The 13820-nt window shown below is 41.0% G+C and overlaps 1 protein-coding gene across 1 annotated transcript; it reads left to right on the forward strand.

The window, feature by feature from the left end:
* Positions 1–1802: 1802 nt before the first annotated feature.
* On the forward strand, positions 1803–2306 carry LOC142179789 (serine/threonine-protein phosphatase 7 long form homolog). Its single transcript, XM_075250665.1, has one exon. The coding sequence runs from the start codon at positions 1803–1805 to the stop codon at positions 2304–2306; it is 504 nt and encodes a 167-aa protein (XP_075106766.1).
* The last annotated feature ends 11514 nt before the right edge of the window (positions 2307–13820 follow it).

Consider the following 13820-nt stretch of genomic DNA (forward strand, 5'->3'; position numbering starts at 1 on the left):
TATTTTCCCGTAAAAATCGCCCAAAAATCGCCCAAGAATTGTGCTCCAAAAATCCAAAATGAAATGAAGGAAATGACCATTTTTGATCCTTAAGTTTCTGCCCATCCGTCACTAAAAATCCATTTTCCGTCACTAAAAGTCTATACCAAAACTTGCTTGCACCAGCCTTCTTTCAATCGATCATAACTTTATGTACAAATATCCAAATGATGAATGGTTTAACTTTCTGAAAACTAAAATCAAAATACTACAACTTTCATGTTTTGATAATTTTCTAATTCCTTATAAATTGCGAGATATAAGCTTCCAAAATTGGCTCCGCGTATCGGAAATTTCTGACGAAACTGCCCTACCAACCTTCATTCAATCCATCATAACGTTCTGTAAAAATATCCAAATGATGAGTGGTTTAACATTCTGGAAACTAGAATTAAAATACTACAACTTTCATGTTTTGATAAATTTCTGATTCCTTATGAATTGCGAGATATAAGCTTCCAAAATTGGCTCCACGTATCAGTAATTTCTGACGAAATTTCTGGTGAAACTGCCTTACCAGCCTTCGTTCAATCCATCATAACTTTTTGTAACAATGTCTAAATGATATGTGGTTTAATATTCTGGAAATTAGAATCAAAGGGCTACAACCTTTATGTTTTGTAAATTTTCATATTCCATATATATTTTGAGATATAAGCTTCCAAAGTCGGCTCCACGCATCAGTAATTTCTGGCGAAACTGCCCTACCTGCCTTCATTTAATCTATCATAACTTTCTCTAAAAATGTTCAAATGATGTGTGGTTTAACATTCTGGAAACTAGAATCAAAGGGCTACAGCTTTCATATTTTGAAAGTTTCATATTCCTTATATATTTCAAGATATAAGCTTCCAACATCGGCTCTGCGATTCAGTAGAAAATTTCCAGCAGCTCCTTTTTGTCCGAATCCATTCCGTTAACCTTCCGAAATCTACCTGAGGCCCCCGGGAACTTAACCAATTATACAAACATGTCCCAAAATATAATACAAACTTAGTCGAGGCTTCAAACCACATCAAACAATATCAAAACGACGAATCGCATCTCAAATCAAAATCTATGAACTTTGAACTTTCAAATTCTATATCTTGTGCCGAAACACATCAAATCAATTCGGAATGACTTCAAATTTTGCACACAAGTCATAAATGACATAACAGACCTATTCCAATTTCCAGAAGCAGATTCCGACCTCGATATCAAAAAGTCAACCCCTCGGTAAAACTTTCCAAAAATTCAACTTTTGGCATTTCAAGCCTAAATCTCCTACGGACCTCTAAATAATTTTCCGGACACGCTCCTAAGTCCAAAATCACCATACGAAACTATTGACATCATCAAAATTCTATTCTGGAGTTGTTTGCTCAAAAGTCAACTCTCCGGTCAACTCTTTCCATTTAAGCTCCTAATTAAGGATTGTTTATTTTAATAATTTCGAATCTTCCAAAAAAATCAAACTTGACCACACACGTGAGTCATAATACTTATTACGAAGTTGCTCAACACCTAAGTCATCGAACGAGACGTTAATTCTTAAAATGACAAGTCGGGTCGTTACACTTGGTGCTACTGGGCCTCAAATATCGAGCCTGGAACCTATATGTGAATATTTAATAATTAAATCTTGTATAATTATGAAAATTAATTATTTAATTTTATTATAGTCAAAAATAGGTGAGTAACAAACAAACATATAAAATAATAAAACTAACATATTAAAGTAAAATAATGTAATTAATATTGTTCAATTTACAGTAGCCGACATGGAAGTTCCGCCTTTGCATCCCGGACCTGCCACGCTAGAGCTACTATTGCTACAAGGCGAGAATATGTCGTCCTACATATGGGAGGAACAGATACTGGCCCAGACGTTCTGCGCCAGGAGAGTAGACGATATGTGGGACTTTCTTAGGGCCCACCATCTCCCTCCCCGTATAGTCAGATGCCTCCAGGATACGGGTTTTAATAGGATTGTAGAGATCGGCCGGCTGCAGCTGGATTGGTCGTTGATCACGACCCTGATAGAGCGATGGCGACCGGAGATGCACACATTCCATTTGTCCATTGGCGAGGCCACTATCATGCTTCAGGATGTGGAGGTCCTATATGGGCTGCCCGTTGATGGACAACCTGTTGCTTTGCCGAATGCCATTAGAGAGTATACGGGTTTGCAGTACCTGGAGATGCTGCAGCGTCTCACCGGTTTCCAGCCACCGGATGAGACTGTATTGGTTAGGGCCAGTCATCTGCAGTTGACGCCCGTCTGACAGCATTTGGAGGCGATAAACGCTGACATCACAGATGATACACCGAAGCTTCATATTCGCCGGTACACGAGGTTGCTGTTGCTGCTTATGTTTGGAAGGGTTTTTTCCCAAACACTTCGGGGAACTTAGTCAGCTTGAGATTTTTTCATCATCTTGAGCGGCTAGATGATTTACATCATTATAGCTGGGGTGCTGCTGTTCTCGGTTACTTGTACAAGCAGATGTGCCGGGTGAGCATGGGCACCCAGCGAGATGTTGCTGGATTTTTGCCGCTGCTACCGGTGAAAGCATAGTCGAATACTCTAATGATTATAACATATATAGTAAAAATATACCTTAAATTTTACGTCCACATTGTATATTAGGTTTGGGCCTGGGAGCAGTTCCTGCAGTTGCAGCCACCTCTACCACCTATCGCTCCGGATGCACCACCTCCGTTTCTCCCTTTAGCTAGGAGGTGGGTTGATAGGCGAGGATATGGACGGGAGTACGAGGCTCGACATAATCTCCCCTATTGCAGGGATTTGTTGGATTTGCTGGAGGGCGCACAGGTAAATGTATACCTAAGTTTACTTGGCCTGGATTCATATGTGTTGCGTATACTCACGTTTTTTGTTGTTACTTAATAGTTAATTTGGAGGCATACAACGACGAGCTAATAGGTTGTTTGCCCGATTATTGCTCGGCCGACCAAATTATGTGGAGCTCTAACGTCCCGTTGATATGCCTTGATATTGTCGAGCATCATGCCACGGAGCGAGTACTTCACCAGTTTGGCCGCCCGCAACTTGTATCGCCACCGCCCGCTTGGCATATGACACATTACCAGTGGGATGATCGTTCCACTGTGGACCATACATATATGACATGTCTAGAGATGCAGATCGATACTTGGGACTAGCGACATGACCTGATTCCCCCCCCCCCACCTGAGCTGACGGATGGTGAGCATGAGTATATGGCCTGGTACTGCAGCGTTACCCGACTTTTCGTCGGGAATTCCGTTTATCGCGCTGGCGGTGGATGGTGTCTAGAGGCACAAGGCACTGGTATGTTATTTGGTATACTTACTTATAACGTTAACCTAGCGTTCCATAATTTATATTTTACATGTTGTGCAGGCTATTGGCCTACATTTGTTCCACCAGTTGGGGCTGCAGATATAGCAGTATACCAGCGAGGGAGCAGCCGCACGAGTATGGCCGGCAGGTTACCGATTTGGCTTCCCAGACATTGAGGCGAGCCCGAAATGATGAGCACTTAGGATACCAAGATTATTATATGGTGCCAGAGCAGTACCGTCGTGGGCCAGCAGTGGAGCCGAAACGTGGTCGACGTGGCAAGAGTGCCCCCACGAGGTAGGGATTCCCTACGAGGTAGGGATATCCCACGAAGTAGGGATGTCCCACGAGGTCGTGGGGGTCGGCGAGGAGGTGGTCCCCATTAAGGGGGCATTGAGGCACCTGTTGAGGATGTTGGAGTTGAATAGCCGGGTGACCTCCATGAGCCAGACCATGCTCATAGTGATATGCCGTCATTCAGCCTTCAGCTTACTCCATGGACTTCGCAGGTGACCCCGTCAGCTCTATTGTTGATCGCGGGCACGACCATTATGCGAGAGGATTGGGATCAGTATTTTCCTGATCCTCCAGACCCATCGACCGTTGCTGATGATCGTCTGACACGAAATGTGGATAGTGGGCGCCGGCTGAGTTATGGCTCATCATCGAGGGATGCTGAGGATCTTTCACAGGCGCAGGTTTGTTTGCATTACTATCTTTATTTTTGTTTTAAGGCTTCATCCTCGCCCGTCACGGAGGCCACTTTGTGCGATACTGACCTGGCTACGACGAATGATTATATTCAGGAGTCCGACGAGACCATGGTAAGACAATTTAAATTTTTGTGACTTAACACGTACATTATTAATATATAAATATATCATATACTAAAATATCTTATTATTCTTTAGGTTACTACTGGATCGACGACCCCTTCTATCAAGCCTGCCAGCCTTACTGACGATCATGGTGCAACGCATCCTTCGATAAAGAGGCGATGTGATGAGGATGATCCTGATAGTGTAGCCGGGCGGGATGGGATGCGCCTCAGGCCAACGGCTGCATTAAAGCATACAGGATGTGGGACACATTGATTTTTTTGTATTTTATGTACATATGACATTCAGTAAATAATAACAACAATTTTTATTGTTTACATTATATGCGCATTATATTTTTATTTCTCTGATTCTTCGTTATTTTAATACTGCAACACAAACACAAACATAGCAACCTAACATAATTTAAATTCAGTACAACTAATGAAAATACATGATACGAAAAACATAAAGATAAAATACTACACTCAACACATACATGTGTTTGTTTAGTTACTAGCGCCTATTATTCTATGCTCCAACCACTTAAATTTCTCTTCCCGCCTATTTTTTTCTTCTTCCGCCTCTTTTAGTTTCTTCTGCACTGCCGCAATTTCTCGTTGCATTTCAGAGATCTGGCGTTGGTATTCACCGTTCATATTCCAAACATACTGCAAACATGATTTGTAGTATTTCTGGTTAATGGATTCATCATACCATTCCTCAAACATACATTTATTTCCGTCATTGCGTCCAAACAATTGTTGACATATCCAGTATCTATGCCCAACATTACCATCTGACCAACATGCCTTCAAAATCGCACGTTTGCCACAATAGCACTTTGGTTGGTCATTGCGTCCAGACATTTGTTAATGCAAGAAAAATGGAAAATTTATGGAAAGTTTTGCTATTTGTTTTGGTTAAGTGCAGATAATAACTAAAATGTGCTAGTTATTTATAGGCAAGACAACACACACAACGTAGTACTTCACCGCGCTATTCTTCGCGTGTTAAAGATTATTTCGTGTACAAAACAACTTTTTCAGAAGATAGCTTTTGCAGGCGAGCAGCTTTTTAGGTCGACAAGACAACACACATAACGTAGTATTTCACCACGCTATGCTTCGCGTGTTAAAGATTCTTTCGGGTATAATACAGCTTTTCCAGAAGATAGCTTTTGCAGGCGAGCAGCTTTTCAGGTCGACAAGACAATTGTTTTTTTTAATGGGTTTATGTTAGATTGTTGTACTGAAGTATTAATGTTAAATATCAATAAGATTTAACAGCAATGAAAACATAATTTTATTTCATACATTCTGCAAGATAAACAAGTACATACACTTATTACAACCACATTACGGAAACAAAACACTATGTGTATCCTTAATAGTTGGGCACATTAGATGAACTTCCACCAGGAGCTGGATTACCACCGCCACCCAAACCAGCTGAAAGACATTTACAACGGTCGTGTCCTATTTGCGAGCATATGCCACATTTGCGCGCATAACCGGTATCACCAACATCCATTTGGTTCCGTATACGCGTTCTTTTTTCCACTTGTCGTTGACGTACATAGTCCTTGTTACACACCATTTTAAATGGTTCTGGCGGCCAATAATGCTCAGCACCTACTGGCTGTAACTGCCCACTATAGGTGTTTAAGTATGCAGCAACACTATATTCCTTATCAATGTAGTTGGTTGCCCCTAAACCTGTATGTTGAAAGCACTTGATGGCATACGAGCACGGCATGTTGTAGATGGACCATTTCCCACAAGAGCATAACCTTTTGGCTTCATTTACGGTGTGTGTATTATTCCCCCAGTTTTGATGGATAGCGATGCGAACTTCAAAAATATTTCGCTCGTTGCAATACTGTAAATATGAATGCCAATGTGCTTGCCGCCTATATTTCTCAAATCTTTTTATTGGTATTGGCATAAATTCAATACCCCTTTTCATCAATGACGATGCACCTCTAGCCCTTTCAACAAACCTCTTCGCCATCTACTTGAATGACATCCGCACCATGGCAGTGACAGGCAATCCACGTGCAGACTTTAATAACCCGTTGAAAGACTAACACATTTGTAGTCAGAGTTCCCCATCTTCTGCCACCATCCGCATGCAAAGTCCCCGTGTCAAGCTTATGTCGGATCAACCAATGATAAGCTCCCTCATCTTCCTTCCTGGTAGATTCCATGCGCCTCCTGAATTTACACTCTTGGTGATCTGTTGCAGCCATCCACATTAAATCATGCAAATCTTTGTTGGGATATGCCTTCTGGAAGTTGGCCTTCAGGTGCCTCACACAGTAACAGTGGTAGGCATACGGTTCCTGCCATGCACGCAAATTCGGTACAGAACTTAAAATACCACCATGCCGATCAGATATTAGACATATACCTGAACGTTTTTTGATAACATGCTCTTTCAAGTGGTTTAAAATAGTGTCCACGTCTCTTTGATTTCATTGGCACAAATATCAAAAGCTAAAGGAAATATACTTCCATTAGCATCTACTGCAATAGGGATCAACAACTTAATATCATACTTTCCATAGACATGAGTGACGTCTATGGATATTACCGGCCGGCAATGCAAAAAACCATAAATTGCTGGTTTAAATGCCCAGAACACATATTTGAATATATGTTCTGGTATTCCCAGACTCCGCTCAAGCTTCCATTTAACAACAGTCTCGGGGTTAAAGTGTTGCAATGCAGCCATGTACCTGGGTAGAGATGTTTCAAACGCACATTTGCGCCCGAGAAATGTCTTTTGTTTTTGGTAATAGTGCACCCATATTCCTGGTGGACGGATGTTATACACTCTTTGATCTTGTACCTTATGGACGCTTCAATGTGTGGAATTAAGATAAGAGAAATCAAGTCAACATTCAAGTTAAAATGATTCTCACTGAATGTGCCTATTTCACAATTGTGGGTGCCAATGTATTTACCCACAACCCACATATTTATTTTCTTCTTCCTCGCATGCAGCATCCAATTACAACCCGTAAACCATCTATGGTAGGCTACCTTGTATAGATCTGGAGATGACTCGCGTACCGTGATCTCACAACACTCTTTTACGCTGTACATTAGCATCGCCCTGGTTAGGCGCGCTTTATCGGGAAAAATAATGCCCTTTGACATCATCGTTGCTCTAGATTCATCCCACATTGCTGTCCGAATTTCATCAATATCTCTTGTGAGGGCATCCGCATCCGGCATACTTGGCAAATGATCAAGGTAGATAATCTCCCTTGAATGAAATGGCACGTGGGACTCGTACACTCTTGGTCTAACAGGGGGTGGAGCATACTCCCTCGTCAAATCAGGTCCAACATTCTCTTCCTCCTCATCATCACCCTCATCAGGGAAGGGTGTGTCATCTCCAGACTCATCGGCATTGTTGTCATAATCACTATTCTCTTCCTGAATCTGTGCATCTGCTAGATCCCGATTAAATATGTCGTCTTTGGGCAATTGAGTAAGGACCGGACCTTCAGGATGCTTGTTTTCACTGCACAACCAACAAAATAATGAGTTACTCAAATTGATAAATACTTTACATATAGCTATATCACTTCACTTATCAATCGTAATGTGTTGACATCCCATGATGGACATTATCCTGTTGGTGATGACTCCCGGATGGAAAGGAAAATTAAAGTTTACCACTCGTCTTGTGGATTATGTAAACCAGGAGAGAAATTATTTCCTCGCTCCTCATTCGCCCGTGGAAATAAGTTTAGATTAGGGCAAACTCTTTTAGCCGGAACCTGTTCGGCTAAAATTGCTCCAAAATAACCACCGATGACTTAGGGATATCCCTGCTTTGCGCAACCTCATTATTGCGAACGTCTTCAACCTTGACGTACATTTTCAATATTTTTATCACAAGAAATTCCCGGTATTAATCCGGAGTCCTCAAAAAATCTCTCAGAGTTTCATCGTCCTCAATGTTAAACTCAGCATAACAAGTAACCCCTTGCGGAGTGACAGAATACGGATATCTTCCGGTTACTTTAAGGTTCACCGAACGTTTGCTCACACTCATTTTTTTCCATAACAACGATACCAATGTATAGTACTCTATTGTAAGTGACAACTTAATATGACATTGTGGAGATAAACTATAGGTTACTGAGTTATTCGCCACCACAACCTCACCCCCTCCAATATAATGAAACCCTTATTCTTCGCTCTTCAGAAATTATGACAAAATGCAAAACAACTTAACGATAAAATATTTCAGAAGACTTGAGAATATTTGTGAATGAATTTTTAGAAAATCCTTAACCTCTTTAAATAAGGCAAAAATCAATCAGGGGGTACAATATTTTTAGGTATAGCGCTTTAAATAAGGGCGTTATACCCGGTTAAATTATTGTTATATCAGTTAAGCCCAGATGAATTATTGGTGGGCCCACATAATATGTATAGCGCGATAAGGAACCACTTATTAAATATTAGTGACATTTTTTAAATGGATATTGTAAACGAAGAAATATTTCAGAAGACTTAAAAATATTTATGAATGGATTTTTACAAAATATTTAACCTCTTTAAATAAAGCAAAAACCATTTCGGGGTACAATTATTTGAGGTATAGCGCCTTAAATATGGGCGCTATACCCAGTTGAATTATTGTTATGTCAGTTAAGCCCAGAAGAATTATTGGTGGGCCCACATAATATATATAGCGCTGTATGTTAGGGCTTTATATATGTAGCGCCTTATATTAGGGCGCTATACCATAACGGACAAACGACCGTTAAGGTATAGCGCCCTTTAAAAGGGCGTTATATATATTTTGATCACTATATTATTTTCCACACATTTTGGTTCTTTGAATCCAAAAGAACCACATTTTGATTTTGGACTCGTCGTAGCTTCACTTGGTCTTTATATTGAACCAAAAAAAAAATTTAGAATTTTATATTTCTATGTCCTTCTCTAGTTTTGATTCTCCTGAATGTACCTAAATGAAAGTAGCATGCCCCCAACCAACTAAAGTAGGCTCATGTTATTCACATTCGAGGAACAGATTAGCAGATGAGATCTAAGCGAATTGGTTCGTCCTTCTAATTGCGAACAAAAGTAATTTTCTTTTAATTACACTATTTTAAAAATTGGGAGTAGACCTAAATTCACAATGTAAGAAAGTTGTTTCGAAAGACCTATAAATTAAAATCAAACGCAGCTTAAATAAAGGCCGGGCACAATTTAAGAAAATGATCCATACAAATGATACCGACTAATTGAGAATATATTTTAGACTTGTCAGAGAATTTTAAATATTATTATTACTATTATTTTTATATATTTAATTTATTTTCACTATCACTTTTATTTTATTTGATATAATAATCATATAAGTCGAGCTCAAAAAACGAAGAACTTGTATACGGTTAAAACCAGGCCCATCCGATTTTACTGTTTGACCGAGACAGAGAGTTTGCATCGAAGGACAACTCCGAAGTGGATCGGATCGAGGCACGAAGATAAGGTACCGAGATCGAAATTCGAGGCACCTGCCAAGATCGAGGCCGACAACAATCGAGACCAAACGAGATAGGCATCCAGCAATATCGAAGATAGCGTAATAACGGAAAAGTGAGATATCCGCGACTGGTCGAAGATCATGGCGGAAATCTCGGAACGGATCGAATCAAGAACGGTTGTTTAGTTAATCATGGGATTTCCTTCTGTAATTAGAATTGTACCATATATAGAATTCCTCTACTATATAAAGTGGGGTTCCAACCATTTGCAGTGACAACTGATACAAAAGCAATATAATTTTCTTTCTCGCTCACACTCTTGTTATTCAGCTTATTATGTTTTTATTGTCCTTGCATCAATCAGTTCGAGGATACTCTAACTCAAGGGTAGAGTTCTACTCAAATACTGGTTTGATTTACTTTATTGTATAATTCTATCATTAATCTTCATATATTTTAATTGTTATTAAGTGAAATCATGTATCTTTCAACCCACATTATAAGTTTAATTGTTTATAATTTTAAGGGTAAACAGTTTGGCGCCCACCGTGGGGCTAAGGATAATAGTGATTGCTTAATACTGATTCCGATAACACACACTACTTTACGCTTGTTTTTGTAAGTGTTTTTATTTTCATGAAAAAACATGTCAAACTCACAAACAACACCCACACATGGTGACAATGGTTTCAGATTTCACGGGGAGAATGATAATATAGCTGCCCCAGGAATCGAGGTGCCTCAGGCTGATCTCGAGGGATTACCAATTGCAAATCACATCGACGTCAGTTCACATATTTCCCAAAATACAAATTTGGGCGCTAATCCCGAAGGTAGCGTATGCAGGGAAGGTCGATCTGGTGGTCGAGGTACGCAGGGCGGAGGAGATGGTGGAGTCAGCCTCCAATTGATATTTGAAATGTTACAAGCTTAACAAACCGCTATAGCGCAATTACAAAATCAACATCGAGCGCCAGTGCCGAAAAGGTCGAATGCCAATGAATCGGGGACTGACCCCCGTCATTATGAAAGTGCTCGAGGAGATCACTAAACGAATTGAGACGGGAGAAAAGAAAATCGAGGCAAATGACAAGAAAGTAGAGACGTATAACTCCCGGGTTGACCAAATACCGAGGGCACCACCAATTTTAAAATGTATGGACACGAAGAAGTTCGTGCATAAGCCATTCCCCCCAAGTGCGGCTCCGAAGCCCATTCCGAAGAAATTCCGCATGCCGAAAATCCCCAAGCACAATGGGACCACCGATCCAAATGAGCATGTCACCTCCTATACATGTGCGATAAAAGGAAATGATTTAGAAGATAATGAGATCGAATCGGTTCTACTAAAAAGGTTTGGACAAACTCTATCGAAGGGGGAAATGATATGGTATCACAATCTGCCACCTAATTCCATCGATCCCTTCATCATGCTTGCAGATTCTTTCGTAAAGGCACACGCTGGAGCAATAAAGGTTGCGACTAGGAAGTCGGACCTCTTCAAGGTAAAATAGAAAGATAACGAAATGTTGAGGGAGTTTGTATCTCGGTTTCAGATGGAAAGCATGGAGTTACCACCAGTCACAAACGATTGGGTTGTTCAAGCTTTTACTCAAGGTTTGAACGATCGGAGTTCAGTGGCCTCACGACGGCTAAAATAGAATTTAATTGAATACCCAATGGTAACCTGGGCCGATGTACATAATCGATACCAGTCAAAGATCAGGGTCGAGGATGATCAATTAGGGACCCCTTCCGGTTCCGCTTATCCGATCAGGCCCGTTGGAAGAACTCAGAGAGATATCAACAGAGAACCTCGATCGAACAGAGACCGATATCAACCATACAATGCAGATCGTAGAAATATTGGCCCCAGACGCAATCCCATTCGAAATGATCGAAGAAACGATCGAGGACAGAGCTCTCGAGTGATCATGAGCAAAAATGGTTTCGATAAATGTGCCGATCCCACAGAGGCACCACAATTATCAGAATACAACTTCAGCATCAACACATCAGGTATTGTGTCAGCCATTGGGAGAATCAAAGATACTAGATGTCCCAGGCCCCTACAGACTGATCCATCCCAAAGGAACCCCAATCAAATATGTAAATACCATGGTACGCATGGTCACAGAACCGAAGACTGCATACAACTAAGGGAGGAGGTGGCCCTTCTATTCAACGAGGGTCACCTTAGAGAGTTCTTGAGCGACTGAGCTAAAAATCATTTTAGAGACAGGGATGCAGACAGGAAAAATGAGCAGGAAGAACCACAACACGTGATTCACATGATCGTTGGTGGGGTCAATATTCCACAAGGGCCCATTTTCAAATGCACTAAGGTATCGATCACCAAGGGCAAACGAACTCGAGACTATGTACCAGAAGGCACTTTATCATTCAACGATGAGGAAGCAGAAGGGATCCCACAACCCCATAATGATGCATTGGTAATCTCTATCCTTGTGAATAAAATACAGGTTAAACGTGTTTTAATTGATACAGGAAGCTCGATCAATATTATTCGATCGAGGGTTGTGGAACATTTCAGCCTACAAGATCAGATCATGCCCGCAGCTCCAGTTCTCATTGGTTTCAACATGGCAAGCGAAACAACTAAAGGAGAAATTATTTTACGAGTAAATATAGCTGGGACTATTCAAGAAACCAAGTTCCATGTAATCAAAGGCGATATGAGATACAACACCCTATTCGGAAGACCCTGGATTCACAATATGAGGACAGTCCCTTCAACACTTTACCAAATTCTGAAGTTCCTAACACCGGATGGTGTAAAAACGGTGTACGGGGAACAACATGTTGCCAAAAAGATGTTCTCGGTCGACGATGTGATACCGATATCGGCACTTTCGTCAACAAAAGGATCGGAGTCCAAAGGAAAACAGGAAGCTAAATAGCAACCACAGCTGCCGACCTCGACTCAACGGAGAAGCAGGGAACGGACGAGGATGATGACTATTGGATCCCTCGATCCTTCATTATCCCCGAGGATTCTGACGCCACCAAATCAACGATCGAGGAGCTGGAGCAGGTAGTACTGATCGGGCATCTACCCGATCAAAAGGTATACCTAGGAACGAGGTTAACCCCCGAGCTTAGGAAAAAACTCATTAAATTTCTTATCAATAATATGGATTGTTTTGCTTGGTCCCATTTAGATACAACAGGGATCCCGCTGGAAATCGCTACACGTCGACTGAGCTTAGACCCGAAGTTTCGCCCGATAAAACAAAAGAGAAGACCCCAGTCCGAGGTAAAACATACATTCATCAAGGACGAGATAACCAAATTTCTCAAAATAGGATCTATTCGGGAGGTAAAATATCCTGAATGGTTAGCAAACATAGTCGTAGTCCCTAAAAGGGGAAATAAACTTAGGATGTGCGTAGATTATAAAGATTTAAACAGAGCATGTCCTAAAGACTCTTTTCCTCTGCCGAATATCGATCGCATGATCGATGCCACGGCCGGCCATGAGATCCTTAGTTTTCTCGATGCCTACTCCGGGTACAATCAAATACAAATGAACCCGGAGGATCAGGAAAAGACTTCATTCATCACTAAGTGCGACACCTATTATTATAATGTAATGCCGTTTGGACTAAAAAATGTTGGTGCCACTTATCAACGCTTAGTAAATCGAATGTTCAAAGAGCAAATAGGTAAGTCAATGGAAGTTTATATTGATGATATGCTAGTTAAGTCCATGCGAGTAGAGGACCATTTGACACATTTGCAGGAGACCTTCGATATACTAAGGAAATACAACATGAAACTCAACCCAGAGAAGTGTGCATTCGGGGTCGGCTCGGGCAAGTTCATCGGCTTTATGGTATCAAATCGGGGTATCGAAATCAACCTCGATAACATCAAGGCGATCGAAGATATCACAGTTGTGGATAATGTTAAGGCCGTACAAAGATTAACAGGGCGCATAGTGTCCCTAGGCCGATTTATCTCAAAGTCTTCAAATAGAAGTCATAAGTTCTTCTCGCTGCTCAAAAAGAAGAACAATTTTGCATGGACCCCGGAATGCCAACAAGCATTGGAAGAGTTAAAGTGGTACCTCTCGAGCCCGCCACTGCTTCATACT

The sequence above is a fragment of the Nicotiana tabacum genome, chromosome 4, assembly GCF_000715075.1.
Source record: "Nicotiana tabacum cultivar K326 chromosome 4, ASM71507v2, whole genome shotgun sequence".
NCBI classification, from domain to species: domain Eukaryota; kingdom Viridiplantae; phylum Streptophyta; class Magnoliopsida; order Solanales; family Solanaceae; genus Nicotiana; species Nicotiana tabacum.

Bases quoted from the DNA above. Each gene is read 5' to 3' on its own strand.
- LOC142179789 (XM_075250665.1), top strand. From the start codon at position 1,803: ATGGAAGTTCCGCCTTTGCATCCCGGACCTGCCACGCTAGAGCTACTA.